The sequence below is a fragment of the Coregonus lavaretus genome (assembly GCF_964263955.1).
Source record: "Coregonus lavaretus genome assembly, contig: HAP1_SCAFFOLD_166, whole genome shotgun sequence".
Lineage (NCBI taxonomy): Eukaryota > Metazoa > Chordata > Actinopteri > Salmoniformes > Salmonidae > Coregonus > Coregonus lavaretus.
Window position 1 is genome coordinate 5,740 of NW_028161624.1, and position 22,676 is coordinate 28,415.

The 22,676-nt window shown below is 46.6% G+C and overlaps 1 protein-coding gene across 1 annotated transcript; it reads right to left on the reverse strand.

Moving 5' to 3' along the window:
- Positions 1–3,865: 3,865 nt before the first annotated feature.
- Positions 3,866–21,638, reverse strand: LOC311120326 (src kinase-associated phosphoprotein 2-like). The gene is made up of 13 exons (XM_084194947.1): positions 21,549–21,638; positions 20,944–21,049; positions 20,717–20,742; positions 20,408–20,500; positions 18,195–18,275; positions 17,923–18,006; positions 17,536–17,660; positions 16,040–16,103; positions 15,659–15,757; positions 9,691–9,789; positions 8,528–8,640; positions 4,308–4,416; positions 3,866–4,217 (listed from the first exon to the last, which is right to left on the reverse strand). Exons 1-12 carry the CDS (start codon positions 21,586–21,588, stop codon positions 4,324–4,326), a joined length of 1,023 nt encoding a protein of 340 aa, XP_084051073.1. The 5' UTR covers positions 21,589–21,638; the 3' UTR covers positions 3,866–4,217; positions 4,308–4,323.
- Between the last annotated feature and the right edge of the window lie 1,038 nt (positions 21,639–22,676).

Below are 22,676 nucleotides of genomic sequence, written 5' to 3' on the forward strand. Positions count from 1 at the left end.
GGTAGCCTGGTGGGTAGGAGCGTTACTGTCTCCTAACTCTATACGGTAGCCTGGTGGGTAGGAGCGTTACTGTCTCCTAACTCTATACGGTAGCCTGGTGGGTAGGAGCGTTACTGTCTCCTAACTCTATACGGTAGCCTGGTGGGTAGGAGCGTTACTGTCTCCTAACTCTATACGGTAGCCTGGTGGGTAGGAGCGTTACTGTCTCCTAACTCTATACGGTAGCCTGGTGGGTAGGAGCGTTACTGTCTCCTAACTCTATACGGTAGCCTGGCGGGTAGGAGCGTTACTGTCTCCTAACTCTATACGGTAGCCTGGCAGGTAGGAGCGTTACTGTCTCCTAACTCTATACGGTAGCCTGGTGGGTAGGAGCGTTACTGTCTCCTAACTCTATACGGTAGCCTGGTGGGTAGGAGCGTTACTGTCTCCTAACTCTATACGGTAGCCTGGTGGGTAGGAGCGTTACTGTCTCCTAACTCTATACGGTAGCCTGGTGGGTAGGAGCGTTACTGCCTCCTAACTCTATACGGTAGCCTGGTGGGTAGGAGCGTTAATGTCTCCTAACTCTATACGGTAGCCTGGTGGGTAGGAGCGTTACTGTCTCCTAACTCTATACGGTAGCCTGGTGGGTAGGAGCGTTACTGTCTCCTAACTCTATACGGTAGCCTGGTGGGTAGGAGCGTTACTGTCTCCTAACTCTATATGGTAGCCTGGCGGGTAGGAGCGTTACTGTCTCCTAACTCTATACGGTAGCCTGGTGGGTAGGAGCGTTACTGTCTCCTAACTCTATACGGTAGCCTGGTGGGTAGGAGCGTTACTGTCTCCTAACTCTATACGGTAGCCTGGTGGGTAGGAGCGTTACTGTCTCCTAACTCTATACGGTAGCCTGGTGGGTAGGAGCGTTACTGTCTCCTAACTCTATACGGTAGCCTGGTGGGTAGGAGCGTTACTGTCTCCTAACTCTATACGGTAGCCTGGTGGGTAGGAGCGTTACTGTCTCCGAACTCTATACGGTAGCCTGGCGGGTAGGAGCGTTACTGTCTCCTAACTCTATACGGTAGCCTGGCGGGTAGGAGCGTTACTGTCTCCTAACTCTATACGGTAGCCTGGTGGGTAGGAGCGTTACTGTCTCCTAACTCTATACGGTAGCCTGGTGGGTAGGAGCGTTACTGTCTCCTAACTCTATACGGTAGCCTGGTGGGTAGGAGCGTTACTGTCTCCTAACTCTATACGGTAGCCTGGTGGGTAGGAGCGTTACTGTCTCCTAACTCTATACGGTAGCCTGGTGGGTAGGAGCGTTACTGTCTCCTAACTCTATACGGTAGCCTGGTGGGTAGGAGCGTTACTGTCTCCTAACTCTATATGGTAGCCTGGCGGGTAGGAGCGTTACTGTCTCCTAACTCTATACGGTAGCCTGGCAGGTAGGAGCGTTACTGTCTCCTAACTCTATACGGTAGCCTGGTGGGTAGGAGCGTTACTGTCTCCTAACTCTATACGGTAGCCTGGTGGGTAGGAGCGTTACTGTCTCCTAACTCTATACGGTAGCCTGGTGGGTAGGAGCGTTACTGTCTCCTAACTCTATACGGTAGCCTGGTGGGTAGGAGCGTTACTGTCTCCTAACTCTATACGGTAGCCTGGTGGGTAGGAGCGTTACTGTCTCCTAACTCTATACGGTAGCCTGGTGGGTAGGAGCGTTACTGTCTCCTAACTCTATATGGTAGCCTGGCGGGTAGGAGCGTTACTGTCTCCTAACTCTATACGGTAGCCTGGCGGGTAGGAGCGTTACTGTCTCCTAACTCTATACGGTAGCCTGGTGGGTAGGAGCGTTACTGTCTCCTAACTCTATACGGTAGCCTGGTGGGTAGGAGCGTTACGGTCTCCTAACTCTATACGGTAGCCTGGTGGGTAGGAGCGTTACTGTCTCCTAACTCTATACGGTAGCCTGGTGGGTAGGAGCGTTACTGTCTCCTAACTCTATACGGTAGCCTGGCAGGTAGGAGCGTTACTGTCTCCTAACTCTATACGGTAGCCTGGTGGGTAGGAGCGTTACTGCCTCCTAACTCTATATGGTAGCCTGGCAGGTAGGAGCGTTACTGTCTCCTAACTCTATACGGTAGCCTGGTGGGTAGGAGCGTTACTGTCTCCTAAGTCTATACGGTAGCCTGGTGGGTAGGAGCGTTACTGTCTCCTAACTCTATATGGTAGCCTGGTGGGTAGGAGCGTTACTGCCTCCTAACTCTATACGGTAGCCTGGAGGGTAGGAGCGTTACTGTCTCCTAACTCTATACGGTAGCCTGGTGGGTAGGAGCGTTACTGTCTCCTAACTCTATACGGTAGCCTGGTGGGTAGGAGCGTTACTGTCTCCTAACTCTATATGGTAGCCTGGAGGGTTGGAGCGTTGGGCCAGTAACCAAAAGGTTGCTGGATCGAATCCCCAAGGTAAAAATCTGTTGTTTTGCCCCTGAGCAAGGCAGTTAACCCACTGTTCCCCAGGCGCTGATGACATGGATGTCGATTAAGGCAGCCCCCCGCACCTCTCTGATTCAGAGGGGTTGGGTTAAATGTGGAAGACACATTTCAGTTGAATGCATTCAGTTGTACAATTGACTAGGTATTCCCCTTTCCCTCTACAGGTTCCCTCAGATCTCGCGCTCATCTTTTTAATTAAGCCTTCTCACTTCAACAAGCACAGACCTTTATACGTCCTAAATGGCACCCTATTCCCTATATAGTGCACTACTTTTGACAAGAGCCCTATGGGTAGTGTACTATGTAGGGAATAGGGTGTTATTTGAGACTCTGATTTTTAATTAAGTCTATTCACTTCAACAGGCACAGACCTTTCCCCGTGTCAGCAGCAGCGTAGAAAGGCTGTTCCTTAATGATATGGTCCAGTAGCCTACAGCAGGCCAACTTGGCTCATTGGGAAATTAATTATCCCACTTCTACATATCTTGAGAAAATACAGATGCTTTATAAATGACTAAGAGTGGGTTTACACAGGCAGCCCAATTCAGATCGTTTTGCCCAATTATTGGCGAAATACCTGATCTGATTGGTAAAAAGACAAATTATTGGCAACAGATAAGAATTTGTCTGGGCCCCGTGTAGCTCCGTTGGTAGAGCATGGCGTTTGCAACGCTAGGGTTGTGGGTTCGATTCCCACGTGGGGCCAGTATGAAAAATGTATGCGCTAACTGTAAGTTGCTTTGGATAAGAGCGTCTGCTAAAATGTAAATATCTGCCTGTGTAAATGCAGCCTAAATAAATCAAGGGAATCCTAGGGCTGGTTTCTCAGAGTAAGCCTAATCAAGGACTGAAAAGCTCTTTTTAGTCCAGGGTTATACTTAATTTGGGTCTGGGAAACCAGACTGTTTTTTTCTCTAAATCAGTTAAATTAATGGGGCAGTAGACTTCTGTTTTTTATCTTACAGGCAAGCTCACTTTTAGAACAATGAGTTGCAATTTATATATTCAACAACACAATACCACCCAAATCAAATGCATGAAAGAGTGTAGAGTCCATAGAGATCCTATTACATTTAATTATATGGTAGTCTCTCTAAAGGAAGAAATACATGTTCTGCCATCAACAACGGAGCAAAGCTGTACCAGTGGAGGTCAGTTAGAATTACTGCAGACAGGGACTCTGATGCCACCTAGTGGTTGTTTTTCCATACTGCACAGCAGAATACACTTGAGTAGAAGTGGCCCCCAAGCATTGGCCTAGGATCAGCTTGCTATCACCCAATCCTCAGCAGGTCATAAGGGGGTAAATGGGAAACTGACCCGAGATAAGCGTCTAGTAGAGGCAATTTGATCCAACTTCGCATGGAATGGCAGGTAAAGAAAACAAACAACCAGGAGCAGTAGGAAGTATTTATTCAATATGCCTGACCACTAATATACACATATTTCTCAACCAAAGACTCCATAAGCGATTCATTGTAGACAGTTCACAATACAAAGACACTGGACAGACCATGTATCAAAAGGGGAAACGCGGCGATAATAACTTAGAAACAAAAGCAGTTTACTGAACTCAAATACCTGCTGACAAAACTCCTTAAAGCACATTGTAAGATCAAGATGGACATGACATGCATCCATTATTTTTCATTTTGCTACAGACAGTTGGCTTTGCTGCTTAGTTTAACATCCCCTTCAGATATGGTCAGTCTCTACGCATCACACATGGAAGATGGGATTTAGATGCCCTAAAACAAAACACAAAAACAGTACACATCAGTGTTGCTGGAACAGGCCAACAGTTATTTCACCCATGGCTGAGTTGTATGATCAAATACCTGCTCAGGTGGGCCTTTAAATGGCATACAGCTCCATGAGGTATTCTTTAGGCACGATGCCAACAGAACCCTTCATCTCCCCGATCCACCAACCATAGCTCTGGTACTCCTGATAGAGGACAGGAGAGAACAGAGAGGAGTGAAAGAGAGGGAGAGCGAGAGAAAATATAGTGAACAGAGAGAGAAAGAACAGAGATAGAGAGAACAGAGGGAGAGAATAGAGTGAACAGTGAGAACAGAGAGAGAACAGAGAGGGAGAGAGAACAGAAAGAGCATTCCGTATCATGAATGCACTACAATGCATTTGTTGTAATATATATATATATATATATATATATATATATATATATATATATATATATATATATATATATATATATATATATATATATATATATATATATATATATATATATATATATATATATATATATATATATACACACACACACATATACACATACATAGAGGAGATGCATCTTGAGCTTGGGGAGCTAATAGAAGTTTAGGTCTCAGGCACGGTTACACACCACGCTGGAAAACCACCACAGATCCACACCGATGTGAGCCGAGTTAGGCAGCAGAGCAGTGTGTGGCTGGTGCCCCATGCAGCAAGCCTCAGTCTGAGTGTAGATCAGGACCAGATGAGGTCAGACATGATGAGGAACAGACCACTACCACCCTCCTCTACAGCCCCCCCCCCCCCCCCTAAACAGCCCCCCCCCCCTCTCCTCTACAGCCCCCCCCCTACAGAGATATAAAGGAGGGCCATGACACAGAAGAGAGAGATCTGAAATATAAAGAGGGCCATGCCTCTGCTCTGACAGGTTGCCATTGTAAATAACAATTAGTTCTTAACTGACTTACCTGTAGAAATAAAGGTGAAATAAATAAAAAAGTGGGGAGAGATCTGAGAAGAGCAGAGGATACCTCCCCTCCCTGCCTCCCCCTGCACTCTGGGGCTGGCAGGCTGAGTGAGTGAGTTCAAGGACTATCACTCCCATGTAGGGCCCAGAGTTTCTCCTGGTCAGAGTGATACTCCTGGCCTGCTCACATCATAGAGAGGCTAGTGGATGCTCGTAACGTGCCCATGTCGAGGACCACAGGTCAGGCATGGTGAAGTGCAGTCAGCTGACAGAGGTGTATATGCCGCCACAATAGCTCTGGTCCAGGGCGATACTAGCCATATGTAACACCCTGGACCAGAGCTAAAGCCACATAAGAGATGAAATACTGGAGTGTCCAAAGACGATGCCATTTAAAAAACAACAACATTTAAGTCATTTAGCAGACGCTCTTATCCAGAGCGACTTACAGTTAGTGAGTGCATACATTTTCATACTGGCCCCCCGTGGGAATCGAACCCACAACCCTGGCGTTGCAAACGCCATGCTCTACCAACTGAGCAACACAGAGAGCAGAAGCCAATTAGCACATCTAATTAACTACAAGCTGAAACACATCACACACATTATATAATGGCATAAACACTAAACGTCACAATCATCTTATTAATGTGTGACATGATGGAATTGACATTTGGTCCCAAGCCCCCTGGGGGTGATACAGGGTTCTGTGTGTGTGTGTGGTGTGTGTGTGTGTGTGTGTTAGCTTCCTGTGTGTATTCTAGAAGCCAGCCACACCTACTGTGGACCAGGACCAGCCCAGTGTTGTCTAGGACCAGCCCAGTGTGGACCAGGACCAGCCCAGTGTGGACCAGGACCAGCCCAGTGTGGACCAGGACCAGCCCAGTGTGGACCAGGACCAGCCCAGTGTTGACTAGGACCAGCCCAGTGTTGACTAGAACCAGCACAGTGTTGACTAGGACCAGCCCAGTGTTGACTGCTGGTAGGTAAGTCATGTCTGCCTGACTGAGTTTTGGGGGCTGGAAGCTGGAGACTGGGCCTCAGTCACTAACACACTGTAGGTATAAGGGAGCACAGACCCCACACTGTGACAACATGAGCACACAGATAGATATACATGTTTTGTGTGTAGCAGGTTACATGAAGTTAGATATCCTGACACAACACCCTCCCAACACCCTGGGCCGGGGCTGACTGGGGGGTCTGACAGCTGTGCTAGGGGTGGGGGCCCGCTGTCCGCTCAGGCTATTCCTGGTCTCTGGATAGTGGGAGGGTGTGTGTGTGTGTGTGTGTGCGCGCGTGTGTGTGTGTGTGTGTGTGTGTGTGACTGTGCAGCCCCTCCTCCCCCTCCTGATGCAGCTGGTCTGTGTGAGTGTCCAGACAGGTTTTATGGTCATTACCTCCCAGAACCACAACCCCCAACACCAAGGTTCCAGGTCAACTAAAGGCTCTTTCAGTCTGCACACTGACCCAATGAAAGGACAATTTGATTACTGCTTCTCTTCAGGATGTGGGCTGTTGTGTTACCATGTTTGTCTACTATGCACATTGGCATTGCACAGCATCTCTGATCATTCCCCCTTCAGATGGAATTAAACACTTTGGACATAGAATGATAACATGGATTTTTTTTTTAAATAATTAAGTCATTACACAGTAATAAACTGCACTGTTGGTAAAGAAAGGTGGTCAGTCGTTTTCAGAAACGGACGCTGATAGTTCTTATATCAACCACTAGATGGCAGGCTTGATCCTAAAAAACAGAGCTCTCGTTGAGTCTCAGTAGGAAATAAGTATATTTCTTCCAGCCCTCCAGAGTGAAGACAAGAGGAGTTTCCCTGTTGACCATTACATTGTATTCGCCAAACAAGAGACTGATGTGAAACAGTGCCATTCTGCAAATACATACGGCATCAAACCACTAAGAAAGACATTGGATGATGGAGGTACAAATTATGTACAGTGGGTTACGCAGCCTCCAATTAGAAAATATTGGAGATATTATTTAAATGGCTGATTACACATCAACAATGTATCACAATGTTTAACCCATGAATGTATTCATATTTTAGGCTACTCCACACAATCACTCTTTAGTTCCCCACACCTGGCAAACAAACAACCCTCCTACATCTCGCTAGCTGACAAGCCTCAGAAATTGGGCGCCCACCACACGTCCTCACCTGGTCTGAATGGAGTGGCGGACTCCGCCTGCCGCTTCCTGAGAACACACATCCCCATTAAGGCCTGGCTAGGTGAGAGAGGCATCAGAGGTGTGTGGCCCCTGGCCTGTCTACCTGCCTGTCTGCCTGTCTGTCTGCCTGTCTGCCTGTCTGCCTGTCTGTCTGCCTGTCTGCCTGTCTGCCTGTCTGCCTGCCTGCCTGCCTGCCTGCCTGTCTGCCTGCCTGCCTGCCTGCCTGCCTGCCTGTCTGCCACCATCTGCCTCCCTCCCTGTCTGCCTGCCGTGGAGGCTGTGGAGGAGGAGGAGGAGATGGAGGGAGTGCTGAAAGCAACCCAGGCAGACGAAGGGAGGGAGGATAGAGGTGATGGAATAGCCAGGTGGGCCCAGCTTCACACCAAGAACACTAAAAACCTTTCCATTGTGACAACTAATCCCCATCACACAGTGGCCAGAGAGAGAGAGAGAGAGAGGCTGCTGGGCCCTGGTCAAAAGTAGTGCACTATGTAGGGAATAAGGTGCCATTTGGGACACAGACAGAGTGAAGGCCCAGACCCAAACCCACCTCAGCCTTTCACCAGTCCTGGAGCTGCTCCCCAGGCTACGGGCTACAGGCCAGCCGCTGCCAGTAAGGATATGAAATGTCTACCCTTCAGAGGGCCCACTAATAACTGACCACTTTAGGTGGTTTGTCTAGTCTGGTGCAGCCATTCATAGAGACCTTTAGAAATACCACAGAATCTAGTAACACTTGCCATAAGAGGACATACACTTAAACTTGCTTCTAAGGAGAAGATAACTAGCTCATATGTTAAACTCTTATATTAATGCTTATCAGCTGCTTAGGATTTTTGCTTACTATTTGCTATGTTATGGAACATGTCAAGCCGTTGTGATTGATATGAATGATTGAATAAGGGCATCGTGTGAGTCTCCTCTGTGTATAGCTCTTCACAACAAGCAGGATCCGCATCAAGCAGGACCAGCATCAAGCAGGACCCGCAACAAGCAGGACCCGCAACAAGCAGGACCCGCATCAAGCAGGACCCGCATCAAGCAAGCAACCTTAAGCCTGTGAAAAGGAGATCATCCTAAACCTCGAGGGATTGCCAATGATCCCTGTCTGTAGGTGAGAGTGAGGATGAAGAGGGTTGGTTCCTCCAGCCCAGACCTACCTTGCTGAGGATGTAGATGGCGTCTCCCCGTCTGAAGGACAGTTCATCTGGTTGATCTCCTGTACAGTCCCATATCCCCTGGTAGTAGTTCTGGTAGTCCGTGGTCTTATTCACTGGAGAGAGACAGACAGAGAGAGAGAGAGATGGATCAGAATCAAAATGTTCCCCAGTGTCTACAGTACATGGGTGCTTATTGTGATGTCATGGTGTGTAATCTCCAGGGGTGGTAGAGAGCTGACAGAACAATACAGACTAGTCATCGCTCTCCTTCTCCCTCCCTCTTGCCCTCTCCTCCTTTATGGTTCTGCTCCCAGATATCTAACTGATGACTTTCCCCATGTTAGGGATGCACACAAATCACAGCACCAGATCAGGTGTTGCTAATGTGTGCTTATACAGGTTCAGGAGTAATGCTGGGAAAGGTACTTTGTTGTATACTGGAGCCTCAGAGTGGAATGTGTTGCCTCTGCCCATAAAAACGATGTCCTCTCTGGGCAGCTTTAAAAAACAAGTTTAAAAAACAGTGATGTGTTCTGTGGCCATTTGAATGTACCCTACAATGATGATAGATATTCTTCCTCTTCTTTGTTTTTATGTTGTATTATCTCTCTGTCATACAACCGTGTTGGATCTTGCACAGCCATCTTGTCTCAAGAGGAACACAACGTAAATAAGTCCCAGACTTTGTGTGATTTTACTCATGTGCATGTATGGATTTTCAAAGTTTTATGTGTGCTTGTTTTTAAAAATGGTCTAATTAATAAACTAAACTGCCTCAGTCCTCTCCTATGATGTGTACAGGGTATTGAGCCTCTATAGCTTTTATACATGGTAACCACATACCACTCAAGAGTGGACCATTTCTTGTCTGAGGGGTTAAAAATAGCTTTCATTTTGTTTGTACTGACATCATGCAAATGCATGTGGTTTTCTGAAATGCAGAAATAAGAGGTAGGAGTAGGTTATTTCCAGAATAGTGTGAAATGTCTGTGTGCTTTTTCACCAGAACTTCCTCTCCGTCATCATGACTTCCCTTTCCAAGTGTGCCTTCTCTCTAAACTGGCATCCTCTTCTTGATTCTGCAATGATCTGAACCACTCTGAAGTCTGTGTTTGGTGAGGTTAAAGGATGAGAGGCAGGCAGGTCTCTCTCTGTCCAGTTACCTGGAGCTTTAGTGGGTGGGCTGGGTTTGCTGTGTGGCGTGGGTGGTTCCACCTTGGGCTTTGGAGGGGTGGGCAAGGGAGGAGTGGGAATGTCCTCCTCTGTGGAGAGAGAGAGAGAGAGAGAGAGAGAGAGAGAGAGAGAGAGAGAGAGAGAGAGAGAGAGAGAGAGAGAGAGAGAGAGAGAGAGAGAGAGAGAGAGAGAGAGAGAGAGAGAGAGAGAGAGAGAGAGAGAGACAGAGAGAGAGAGAGAGAGAGAGAGAGAGAGAGAGAGAGAACAAATCCTAATGAATGAGATCACATGAACATGGGGGACCTGATCCTAGATCAGCACCTACTCTGAGACTCTTTATGAATATGGGCCCAGGACAGAGCCCCAGCTGGTCAGCCACATCTGTTGCCACACCTGTTGCTTAACACGCTTGTAACATAGTGCACTACTTTTGACATGGTAGAGACAGGGAGAGAGAGAGAGGTTTAGAGAAGTTGAGAGAGAGGTAGAGAGAGGTGTAGAGAGAGGTAGAGAGAAGTTGAGAGAGGTTGAGAGAGGTGTAGAGAGAGGTAGAGAGAGGTGTAGAGAGGTTAAGAGAGGTTAAGAGAGGTAGAGAGGTGTAGAGAGGTTGAGAGGTGTAGAGAGAGGTGTAGAGAGGTGTAGAGAGAGGTTGAGAGAGGTAGAGAGGTGTAGAGAGGTTGAGAGAGGTGTAGAGAGAGGTTGAGAGAGGTAGAGAGAGAGGTAGAGAGAGGTAGAGAGAGAGGTAGAGAGAGGTAGAGAGAGAGGTAGAGAGGTGTAGAGAGGTTGAGAGAGAGAGTAAACAGTAGTCAGTAGTTGCACCTCAATTAATTAACATAAACAAATAGCTGTGTACTGTTACTATGGTGCTGCGAGAGGGATTTAGCCTGGCTTAGACTGTTACTATGGTGTTGTGAGAGGGATTTAGCCTGGCTGTAGACTGTTACTATGGTGTTGTGAGAGGGATTTAGCCTGGCTGTAGACTGTTACTATGGTGTTGTGAGAGGGATTTAGCCTGGCTGTAGACTGTTACTATGGTGTTGTGAGACACGTGTTGTCGTCGTCGGGTGAGGTTATCTCTCTCTCTGGCGAGAGGTAAGCTTGGCTTATATGGCTTATATACATAGTTTGGGCTTTGTCGAGTAAAGCTTAAACTATGTATTTAGATTGTAGTTAGGTATTGTAGGTAGTTATCGTGGGTTGTTGTATGTAATTATTGTAGGTTAGTATTGTATTCGGCTGAGCCAGGTGAAGCACGAAGCTAGCTAACCCACTACCTGGACTAGCTGGTGGGTAGCTACTGGTATCTATTAGCAACTGTGGATAGTTGTTTCACGCCTGAGAGTACCTGTAATTACGCCAGCTAGCTGCCTACAATAATTACATACAATAATGCCTACCATTCAGCTGTTTTTCTAACCTCATTGTCTGAAGCGTTAACGTTAGGTAGTAAGTGGCTACTGTGCTTGAAATTTAGCTAGCTTGTTGCTACCTGGATGGCTACTAAACAATAGCTGGAACGACCTAGCGAACAGACGCGAACTGGCTGAGTCAATCCAGTGGCTACCTTTGCACTTGGCTTGCTAACAGTAGCTGCTAGGGGTAAGTTATAACCTACATTTGTGTTTTGCTTTTACATACTGGTAGCCAGAGTCGTTCAAGGGAATTCGGGACATGGGTGACTAGTTAACGTTAGCTTGGCTCTCTCTGTGTGTTCGTGCCGTGGGAGGAGATGTTTCTTCGTTGTCTGTAAGCAATGGCTAGCTAGTATGCTAACTATTCTAGCTAACTAACTGGCTGAATAAGTTGACGACGGACTCGCTCAAGCTGTCGGGACTAACCCACAACGTTAGACACGGACACGAATGATCTGCTTGGCGTGTTGACACACTGGTGGTTTGTTGTGGCCGAGTATTGGTGCTAAACCGTGTTGTTGGAGTCCGGCATGCTAGTTGGCTGTGGCGTCATATGACTAGGTGCCCTGGACGATTTTCACGGAAGAATACTGTACCAAGGTAGCTTGCTGAATAAACTAAGTTAGTCTATTCCTAGAAAACATTGAACCGCTGTAGTTTACAACAATTATAGTTTCTGAGGTGGAAGTTGGGAGAGTTATATTTGGGTGTTTCAGTGAAACGTAAGTGAGGGAGGCCCCGCTCTCTCCTTTCCCAGATGTTTAGTTCATTTCATTCCGATCTCCCTTGCATTATTGTAGCCATTTTCTGTAGCCTATCAACTATGCCTCTGTCTATCCCTGTTCTCTCCTCTCCGCACAGGCTATACAAACGCCTCACACCGCGTGGCTGCTGCCTCTCTAACCTGGTTGTCCCTGCACACACCACCCACGTGGAGTTCCAGGTCTCAGGCAGCCTCTGGAACTGCCGTTCTGCTGCCAACAAGGCAGAGTTCATCTCAGCCTATGCTACCCTCCAGTCCCTCGACTTCTTGGCGCTGACGGAAACATGGATTACCACTGAAAACACTGCTACTCCTACTGCTCTCTCCTCGTCTGACCATGTGTTCTCGCATACCCCGAGAGCATCTGGTCAGCGGGGTGGTGGCACAGGAATCCTCATCTCTCCCAAGTGGACATTCTCTCTTTTTCCCCTGACCCATCTGTCTATCTCCTCATTTGAATTCAATGCTGTCACAGTCACTAGCCCATTCAAGCTTAACATCCTTGTCATTTATCGCCCTCCAGGTTCCCTTGGAGAGTTCATCAATGAGCTTTATAAGTTCCTTTCCTGAGGATGGCTCACCCCTCACAGTTCTGGGTGACTTCAACCTCCCTACGTCTACCTTTGACTCATTTCTCTCTGCCTCCTTCTTTCCACTCCTTTCCTCTTTTGACCTCACCCTCTCACCGTCCCCCCCTACTCACAAGGCAGGCAATACGCTTGACCTCATCTTTACTAGATGCTGTTCTTCTACTAATCTCACTGCAACTCCCCTCCATGTCTCCGACCACTACTTTGTATCATTTTCTCTCTCGCTCTCCTCCAACACTACTCACTCTGCCCCTACTCAGATGGTAATGCGCCGTCGCAACCTTCGCTCTCTCTCTCCCGCTACTCTCTCCTCTTCCATCCTATCATCTCTTCCCTCTGCTCAATCCTTCTCCCTCCAATCTCCTGATTCTGCCTCCTCAACCCTCCTCTCCTCCCTTTCTGCATCCTTTGACTCTCTATGTCCCCTATCCTCCCGGGCCGGCTCGGTCCTCCCCTCTTGCTCCGTGGCTTGATGACTCATTGCGAGCTCACAGAACAGGGCTCCGGGCTGCCGAGCGGAAATGGAGGAAAACTAGACTCCCTGCGGACCTGGCATCTTTTCACTCCCTCCTCTCTACATTTTCTTCATCTGTTTCTGCTGCTAAAGCCACTTTCTACCACTCTAAATTCCAAGCATCTGCCTCTAACCCTAGGAAGCTCTTTGCCACCTTCTCCTCCCTGCTGAATCCTCCTCCCCCCCTCCCCCCCTCCCCCCCTCCCCCCTCCCTCTCTGTGGATGACTTCGTCAACCATTTTGAAAAGAAGGTTGACGACATCCGATCCTATGCTTGGACTTCTTTCTCCCCTCTCTCTCCAGATAAAATATTGCGACTTGTGACGGCTGGCCGCCCAACAACCTGCCCGCTTGACCCTATCCCCTCCTCTCTTCTCCAGACCATCTCCGGTGACCTTCTCCCTTACCTCACCTCGCTCATCAACTCATCCTTGAACGCTGGCTATGTCCCTTCCGTCTTCAAGAGAGCGAGAGTTGCACCCCTTCTCAAAAAAACAACACTCGATCCCTCCGATGTCAACAACTACAGACCAGTATCCCTTCTTTCTTTTCTCTCCAAAACTCTTGAGCGTGCCGTCTTTAGCCAACTCTCTTGCTATCTCTCTCAGAATGACCTTCTTGATCCAAACCAGTCAGGTTTCAAGACTGGTCATTCAACTGAGACTGCTCTTCTCTGTGTCACGGAGGCTCTCCGCACTGCTAAAGCTAACTCTCTCTCCTCTGCTCTTGTCCTTCTAGACCTGTCTGCTGCCTTTGATACTGTGAACCATCAGATCCTCCTCTCCACCCTCTCCGAGCTGGGCATCTCCGGCGCGGCTCACTCTTGGATTGCGTCCTACCTGACCGGTCGCTCTTACCAAGTGGCGTGGCGAGAATCTGTCTCCGCACCACGTGCTCTCACCACTGGTGTCCCCCAGGGCTCAGTTCTAGGCCCTCTCCTATTCTCGCTATACACCAAGTCACTTGGCTCTGTCATATCCTCACATGGCCTCTCCTATCATTGCTACGCAGACGACACACAACTAATCTTCTCCTTTCCCCCTTCTGATAACCAGGTGGCGAATCGCATCTCTGCATGTCTGGCAGAAATATCAGTGTGGATGACGGATCACCACCTCAAGCTGAACCTCGGCAAGACGGAGCTGCTCTCGGAGAGTTCGGAGAGTATGACCCTGCCTTACACAGGAAGCGGCACAGGTCCTAATCCAGGCACTTGTCATCTCCTGTCTGGATTACTGCAACTCGCTGTTGGCTGGGCTCCCTGCCTGTGCCATTAAACCCCTACAACTCATCCAGAATGCCACAGCCCGTCTGGTGTTCAACCTTCCCAAGTTCTCTCACGTCACCCCGCTCCTCCGCACACTCCACTGGCTTCCAGTTGAAGCTCGCATCTGCTACAAGACCATGGTGCTTGCCTACGGAGCTGTGAGGGGAACGGCACCTCCGTACCTTCAGGCTCTGATCAGTCCCTACACCCAAACGAGGGCATTGCGTTCATCCACCTATGGCCTGCTGGCCCCCCTACCTCTGCGGAAGCACAGTTCCCGCTCAGCCCAGTCAAAACTGTTCGCTGCTCTGGTACCCCAATGGTGGAACAAGCTCCCTCACGACGCCAGGACAGCGGGAACTGACGGCTGTTTTCTTCTAGTGTCACCACCTTCCGGAGACACTTGAAACCCCACCTCTTTAAGGAATACCTGGGATAGGATAAAGTAATCCTTCTACCCCCCCTTACCCAACCCCCCCAAAAAAATAAAAAATACATATTGTAAAGTGGTTATCCCACTGGCTATAAGGTGAATGCACTAATTTGTAAGTCACTCTGGATAAGAGCGTCTGCTAAATGACGTAAATGTAAATGACGTAAAATGTGAGGGATTTAACCTGGCTGTAGACTGTTACTATGGTGTTGTGAGAGGGATTTAGCCTGGCTTAGACTGTTACTATGGTGTTGTGAGAGGGATTTAGCCTGGCTGTAAACTGTTACTATGGTGCTGCGAGAGGGATTTAGCCTGGCTGTAAACTGTTACTATGGTGTTGTGAGAGGGATTTAGCCTGGCTTAGACTGTTACTATGGTGTTGTGAGAGGGATTTAGCCTGGCTTAGACTGTTACTATGGTGTTGTGAGAGGAATTTAGCCTGGCTTAGACTGTTACTATGGTGTTGTGAGAGGGATTTAGCCTGGCTTAGACTGTGACTATGGTGTTGTGAGAGGGATTTAGCCTGGCTTAGACTGTTACTATGGTGTTGTGAGAGGGATTTAGCCTGGCTTAGACTGTTACTATGGTGTTGTGAGAGGGATTTAGCCTGGCTGTAAACTGTTACTATGGTGTTGTGAGAGGGATTTAGCCTGGCTGTAAACTGTTACTATGGTCCTGCGAGAGGGATTTAGCCTGTCTGAGGACTGTTACTTTGAAGAATCTAAAATATATTTTGATTTGTTTAACACTTTTTGGGTTACTACATGATTCCATATGTGTTATTTCATAGTTTTGAGGTCTTCACTATTATTCTACAATGTAGAAAATAGTAAAAATAAAGAAAAACCCTTGAATGAGTAGGTGTGTCCAAACTTTTGACTGGTAGTGTATGTATGTATGTATGTATGTATGTATGTATGTATGTATGTATGTATGTATGTATGTATGTATATGTATGTGTGTGTGAGAAATGGTAGACCTGGGAGTTCTTCGTAGATGTCATCGTCAATAGGCTCCGCCTCGACAGTGCCAATGTCATCGTACGTCTCCTCGTCCAACGGAATGACCCCTGACATGTCTGCAAACTCACACGCACAGCCACACAGCCACACAGCCACCCACACACACACACAGCCACCCACATCCACACACACACACACACACAGCCACCCACATCCACACACACACACACACACACACACACACATCCACACACACACACACACAGCCACCCTCACACAAAGCCTCAAATTAAATAAGGGAATTTGTCTATACTTGTTACTATTAAACTATTCATAAAAGACTTGACGTGAAAAGTGCGTTGGATAAAATATTAGGTATAATGGTGAGTATTACAAACCTCTCAACACAAAATCTATCTGCTCCACCCATTCCTCTGCCTCTTTCTGAGATGACGCACAGAACTGAGAGAGCAGGGGAGAGACAGAGAGAGCGGTAGAGGTAGAGAGAGATAGAGAGAGAGAGAGAGCGAGGTAGGTAGAGTGAGAGGTAGGTAGAGAGAGAGGGAGAGAGAGAGAGAGAGAGAGAGAGAGAGAGAGAGAGAGAGAGAGAGAGAGAGCGGTAGGTAGAGAGAGAGGTAGAGGTAGAGAGAGAGGTAGAGAGAGAGAGAGCGAGAGAGGTAGCGAGAGAGGTAGCGAGAGAGGTAGAGAGAGGAGAAAGAGAGGGGTAGGTAGAGAGAGGGAGGAGAAAGAGAGGGGTAGGTAGAGAGAGGTAGAGAGAGAGAGGAGAAAGAGAGGGGTAGGTAGAGAGAGAGAGAGAGAGAGAGAGAGAGGAGAAAGAGAGGGGTAGGTAGAGAGAGGTAGAGAGAGAGGAGAAAGAGAGGGGTAGGTAGAGAGAGGTAGAGAGAGAGAGGAGAAAGAGAGGGGTAGGTAGAGAGAGGTAGAGAGAGAGAGGAGAAAGAGAGGGGTAGGTAGAGAGAGGTAGAGAGAGAGAGGAGAAAGAGAGGGGTAGGTAGAGAGAGGTAGAGAGAGGGAGGAGAAAAAGAGGGGTAGGTAGAGAGAGGTAGAGAGAGAGAGGAGAAAGAGAGGGGTAGGTAGAGAGAGAGAGAGAGAGAGAGGAGAAAGAGAGGGGTAGAAGAAAACAGCTGTCAGTAGTTTCACCTAAATTAATTAACATAAACAAATAGCACGGTATTTATGCATTAGCTAAACTTTCCTCAAGGAAGGAAAAAACTAGCTAAGAAACCTGAATATGTATGTGAGAAATACTTTAATAAAACTCTAAATGTGTATGTTTTGCATCATCATTATGATGTGGTCAGTGACACTTTGCTTTTTGAAAGTCCAATCTTTTGAAAAATGGACTGCTGACATGCAAAACCTTTTGAGAGTGTATCAACAGTGGACTAATAAAAAAATGTTTGGGACATAGCGACGCGCTCTGAGACCACCATCTGCTGGGGAAAGCACAGCCCGAACGCACACCTCCCCACAATTCCCAACCAACGTGGCTCCTGTACGCTTCCTCTATTATTTTGAATATGTTGACAGTTGGAGAAATTGCTTGAGCTGAGCTGAGAATTCAAAATTGTATGAAAGCCAACAGTCCAATATTCTAGAACACTGCTGTGTGGACGCATACACGTTTTGGACTATGATAGAAGCTTTATCGGGAATGTTTACCAGACAGATAAATCTTAGTCATGGACTAAAAAGCTATTTCAATGAGATTCTAGATATTCTCCAAGGCACGGTGAATGTGTCCGGGAAACCGGCCCATAGTGGTTGCAGAAATGTTACATGGACAGACTGCACTGATTATGGTATGGTATGCCTCAAAGTGTCATCAAGAGACAAGCTCTCTCTCTCTCTCTCTCTCTCTCTCTCTCTCTCTCACATGATATACTCGCTTGTCAGAGGCAGAAATTTCAAAGCAGCAATCTTTCTTGGAATCTTTTCGCAGGGTGTTATTCATCTTGACACTGTAGCCATCAATCGCAAACTCGCCCTTCTGCTGCTTGTCTGTCAGAGGAGAAAGAGAGAGAGATAAACACAACAACAACTCATGATTACTAGAGTAACATCATTGTTTGGCTATAAATTCTAAATATATTCAATAAATATTGAATACTATGAAAATATCAAATATACATTCCCAAACGCCAAAAACTACAGTTGTGTGTGAAGTCATGAATGTTGAATACCTTTCTCACTGCCATAGTAGTAGAATGTGTGGTTGAATACCTTTCTCACTGCCGTAGTAGTAGAATGTGTGGTTGAATACCTTTATCACTGCCGTAGTAGTAGAATATGTGGTTGCTCAAAGCGCACCATCTCTTCTGCCACTCTGTGCCAAAGAAGCTGTGATCTGTGGAAGACAATGGGAACATTACCATCAACATAGTCGTACAATCCAGAATCTGGAGGCTCATAAACAGTGTTGTTTCCCCCAAAGTCCCAGAGTATGTGTTGTGTATGTTAGTGAAGACACCAATGTCGTACATAAACAATATATGTGTATATATGAATATATGCATGTCTATGGAAGACCCCCACCCTTCCTGCGTTTCTCCAGGTGTCCGGCCTTGAAGACAGACTGGAGGTCCTGAGCTGCCACAGCTGGAGACTGCTGAGCACCTATAAGGAGAGAGACAATGATGCAAGTCTATCAACCTTCCATCAACCTTCTTTCCATTCTCATCATTTAGATCAATGACTATGGCTAAGCCGATTGGACAACTGTTACTTTGGCAAAACAGGAAATAGTACAGTTTTGCTTCGTCTTTTCTTGCAATTGCTCCCGGAAACCAAGATGACCTACTACACAGTCCCAGACTCCAATGAACTTCAGTGAAAATGCACCTTTAAAATGTTCAAAAAGAGAGTAACACATCTTTGCTTTTTTGGTTTGTCATCAGTTCAGTCGATATAGAAGTTAAGCATCTCTTAGTCCAGAAGGGAACAATATTTTGCAGCCAACTAGTGCAGCCAGGAGACTGCTTGCCTTGTTCAGAGTGCAACTTCAATGCAAATGTTCAACTTTCTGTGTCAAAGTTGCTCTGTGTGAAAGAGGGGCCATAAAACTGACAGCTGCTTAAAGGCCAATAAAACCCAGACCCCTTTACCCTTTCACAAGGTTCATCTTGATACTATTAACAAAACCAAATACAAACGCTGTATAGGTTACTGTTATGGGAGCTGGACAACTGTATACATAGGCATGCATTTTCTTGGACAGTAGTAGAAATGTTCAGTGGTAACTCTAGACCTCTTGACTGCACCCTGCGAGGTTCTAGGCTGTGAGTAATAAACTACACTCTCTGTCACAAGGGGCCAACCCACAGCTGTGCCCTTCAAATGGCTTCCAAAGTCAGTTGCCAAGTTACAACTGGAATGTCAGTGCTCTCACAATCTCCTTCAGCTCCCTCTCTCTCACAATCTCCTTCAGCTCTCTCTCTCACAATCTCCTTCAGCTCTCACAATCTCCTTCAGCTCTCTCTCTCTCTCTCTCACAATCTCCTTCAGCTCTCTCTCACAATCTCCTTCAGCTCTCTCTCTCACAATCTCCTTCAGCTCTCTCTCTCTCTCTCTCTGAGTGAGAGAAACACTACATGACCAAAAGTATGTGGACACCTGCTCATCAAACATCTCATTCCAAAATCATAGGCATTCATATGGAGTTGGTCCCCCCTTTGCTGCTATAAAGGCCTCCACTCTTCTGGGAAGGCTTTCCACTAGATGTTGGAACATTGCTGCGGGGACATGATTCCATTCAGCCACAAAAGCATTAGTGAGGTCAGGCACTGATGTTGAGCGATTAGGCCTGGCTCGCAGTCAGCGTTCCTATTCATCCCAAAGGTGTTTGATGGGGTTGAGGTCAGGGCTCTGTGCAGGCCAGTCAAGTTCTTCCACACCGATCTCGACAAGCAATTTCTGTATGGACCTCGCTTTGTGCACGGGGGCATTGTCATGCTGAAACAGGAAAGGGTCTTCCCCAAACTGTTGCCACAAAGCTGGAAGAACAGAAATTGTGTATGGTGATCTTAGGCTTGTGTGTGGCTTCTCGGCCATGGAAACCCATTTCATGAAGCTCCCGACAAACAGTTGTTGTGCTGACGTTGCTTCTAGAGGCAGTTTGGAACTCGGTAGTGAGTGTTGCAACCGAGGACAGGCGATTTTTACACGCTACGTGCTTCAGCACTCGGCGGTCCCGTTCTGTGAGCTTGTGTAGCCTACCACTTCGCGGCTGAGCCGTTGTTGCTCCTAGACGTTTCCACTTCACAATAACAGCACTTACAGTTGACAGTGGCAGCTCTAGCAGGGCAGAAATTTGACGAACTGACTTGTTGGAAAGGTTGCATCCTATGACGGTGCCATGTTGAAAGTCACTGAGCTCTTCAGTATGTCCATTCTATTGCCAATGTTTGTCTATGGAGACTGCATGGCTGGGTGCTCGATTTTATACACCTGTCAGCAATGGGTATGGCTGAAATAATCAAATCCACTCATTTGTCCACATACTTTTGTATGCATGTAAATAAATGTCTGTAGTTTAGTGTACGGTAGACTGTATCAGAGTCGGGGGCCATTTCAATTCAGTCAATTCAGGAAGTAAACTGAAATTCTAGCTCATTCCAATTGTTTTCTTTCAAAGAAGCATGAATTTAAATGTGTGTTCCTTGAATCCAACCCTGCTATACACCCTAGTGTTAACCCTGGTCTATACACTTGTGTTAACCCTGCTATACACCCAACTGTTTGTGACATACCTTCACAGGTCTCATCATCCTTATCTGTGCGTTCTGACCCTCCATCATTGTTGCTGTCCACCTCTTCTTCCTCTTCTGAGTCCTCTGCATCTCCTGGTTCATAACCGTAGTTGTTGATATAGTACAGTTAGACACACGCCCGTCCCAAATGGCCCCCTATTATCTATATAGTGCACTACTTCTGACCAAGGCCCATTGGGGAATAGGGTGCCATTTGGGAGGTAAGTATAATATCGGCCAACTGTACTGCATGTTACTTAGATGTATTTTTAAACACATTGACATCAAGCACACAGCGATAAAACATACGTTTCTCGTTGAAATCTTGAGGGTATCTGTAAGACACGAGAAGGAAACGATTTATCGGCACAGTACAACTGAAAAACAGCTATAGTTATATTCATGAACCAACGAACTGTTGCAAAAGCACAAAGTATTTATAATATATAAAGGTTATTCTGTAGTCTAATCTAACTGTAAGTCGCTCTGGATAAGAGCGTCTGCTAAATGACTAAAATGTAAAAATGTAAACATACCCAGATTTGACCTCTTTGATCCGCTTTACAAAGGCTTCTCTTTTCTCCTTCGCCTTCTTGCTCAAATTCTCTCCTTTCAGACCATAGGAGAGGAAATCTTCAAGATCTTAAAAGGGGAAGAAATGTGAAGGCATCAAAGTTTGAGGTCATGTGATCACAATAATTAACCAGAATGACGAAGACCATTCCCAAATATTTAATTGAATATTCAACTATAGTCTAAATATTAAAAACAATTCCCCGTTTTTAGGATACATTTCTAACTTTTCCACATGAAAACATTGTCCTTTTGGTTTTAGTATAATTGTTTTGGAGCGATAAACAAAAACTTCGGATGGAAACGTGTGTACAATAGGTGGCATGCCTATTCATTTCAATACTGCCAATTAATAAACGAATCATATTAGTTACAACTCAAGGGTGCACCTGTTTGTTTGTGGCAATCGTCTCTATGGTGGAAAGACCTCTACCATCCATATAGCAGTGAAACAAAGCCACTTACTTCCTCTTTTTCAAAACAGTTATAAAATGTTTTTGTAAAACTTCACGTTTGACAACGATAGGATAGAAATCAATTACACTAACACGTCGATTATTAGAAATACCTGAAATAAGCGTCGTTAACTCCTCCGGAATTGCCCGCATAGTAAAAAACACAAAGTAAAAAATCCAGCAAGGGTAGACTGGAACACGGAAGCTCTGGTGGGCTGAGAGATACGGAAGTTATAGAATAATTTCACTAATCAAATACAATTACCACTGGCTACAGCGCAGCGACACTAGTCAACTATTGACCGCGGGCGGTATCTTTCCTTTCTTGATCCACCTGCACTGCCACCGCGTTTAACCTGCACGCACGGTACCTGCACACCCAATAGTATTTTCTAGAATGCGTATATTTACACTGAACAAAAATATAAATGCAACATGTAAAGTGTTGGCCCATGTTTCATGAGCTGAAATAAAAGATCCCAGAAATCTGCTTATTTCTCTAACATGTTGTGCACACATTTGTTTACATCCCTGTTAATGAGCATTTCTCCTTTGCCAAGATAATCCATCCACCTAACAACATTGGCATATCAAGAAGCTGATTAAACAACATGATCATTACACATGTGCACCTTGTGCTGGGGACAATAAAAGGCCACTCTAAAATGTGCAGTTTTGTCACACAACACAATGCCACAGATGTCTCAGGTTTTGAGGGAGCGTGCAATTGGCATGCTGACTGCAGAAATGTTCACCAGAGCTGTTGCCAGAGAATTGAATGTTCATTTCTCTATCATAAGCCACCTTCACTGTTTTTTTACAGAATTTGGCAGTACGTCCAACCGGCCTCACAACCGCAAACCACGTGTAACCACGGCAGCCCAGGACCTCCGCATCCGGCTTCTTCAACTGCAGGATTGTCTGAGACCTGCCACCCGGACAGCTGATGAAACTGTCAGTTTGTACAACCAAAGTATTTCTGCACAAACTGTCAGAAACTATCTCAGGGAAGCTCATCTGCGTGCTTGTCGTCCTCACCAGTGTCTTGACCTGACTGCAGTTCGGCATCGTAACTTCAGTGGGGAAATGCTCACCTTCGATGGCCACTGGCACGCTGGGGAAGTGTGCTCTTCACGGATGAATCCCAGTTTCAACTGTACTGGGCAGATGGCAGACCGCGTGTATGGCGTTGTGTGGGGGAGCGGTTTGCTGATGTCAATGTTGTGAACAGAGTGCCCCAT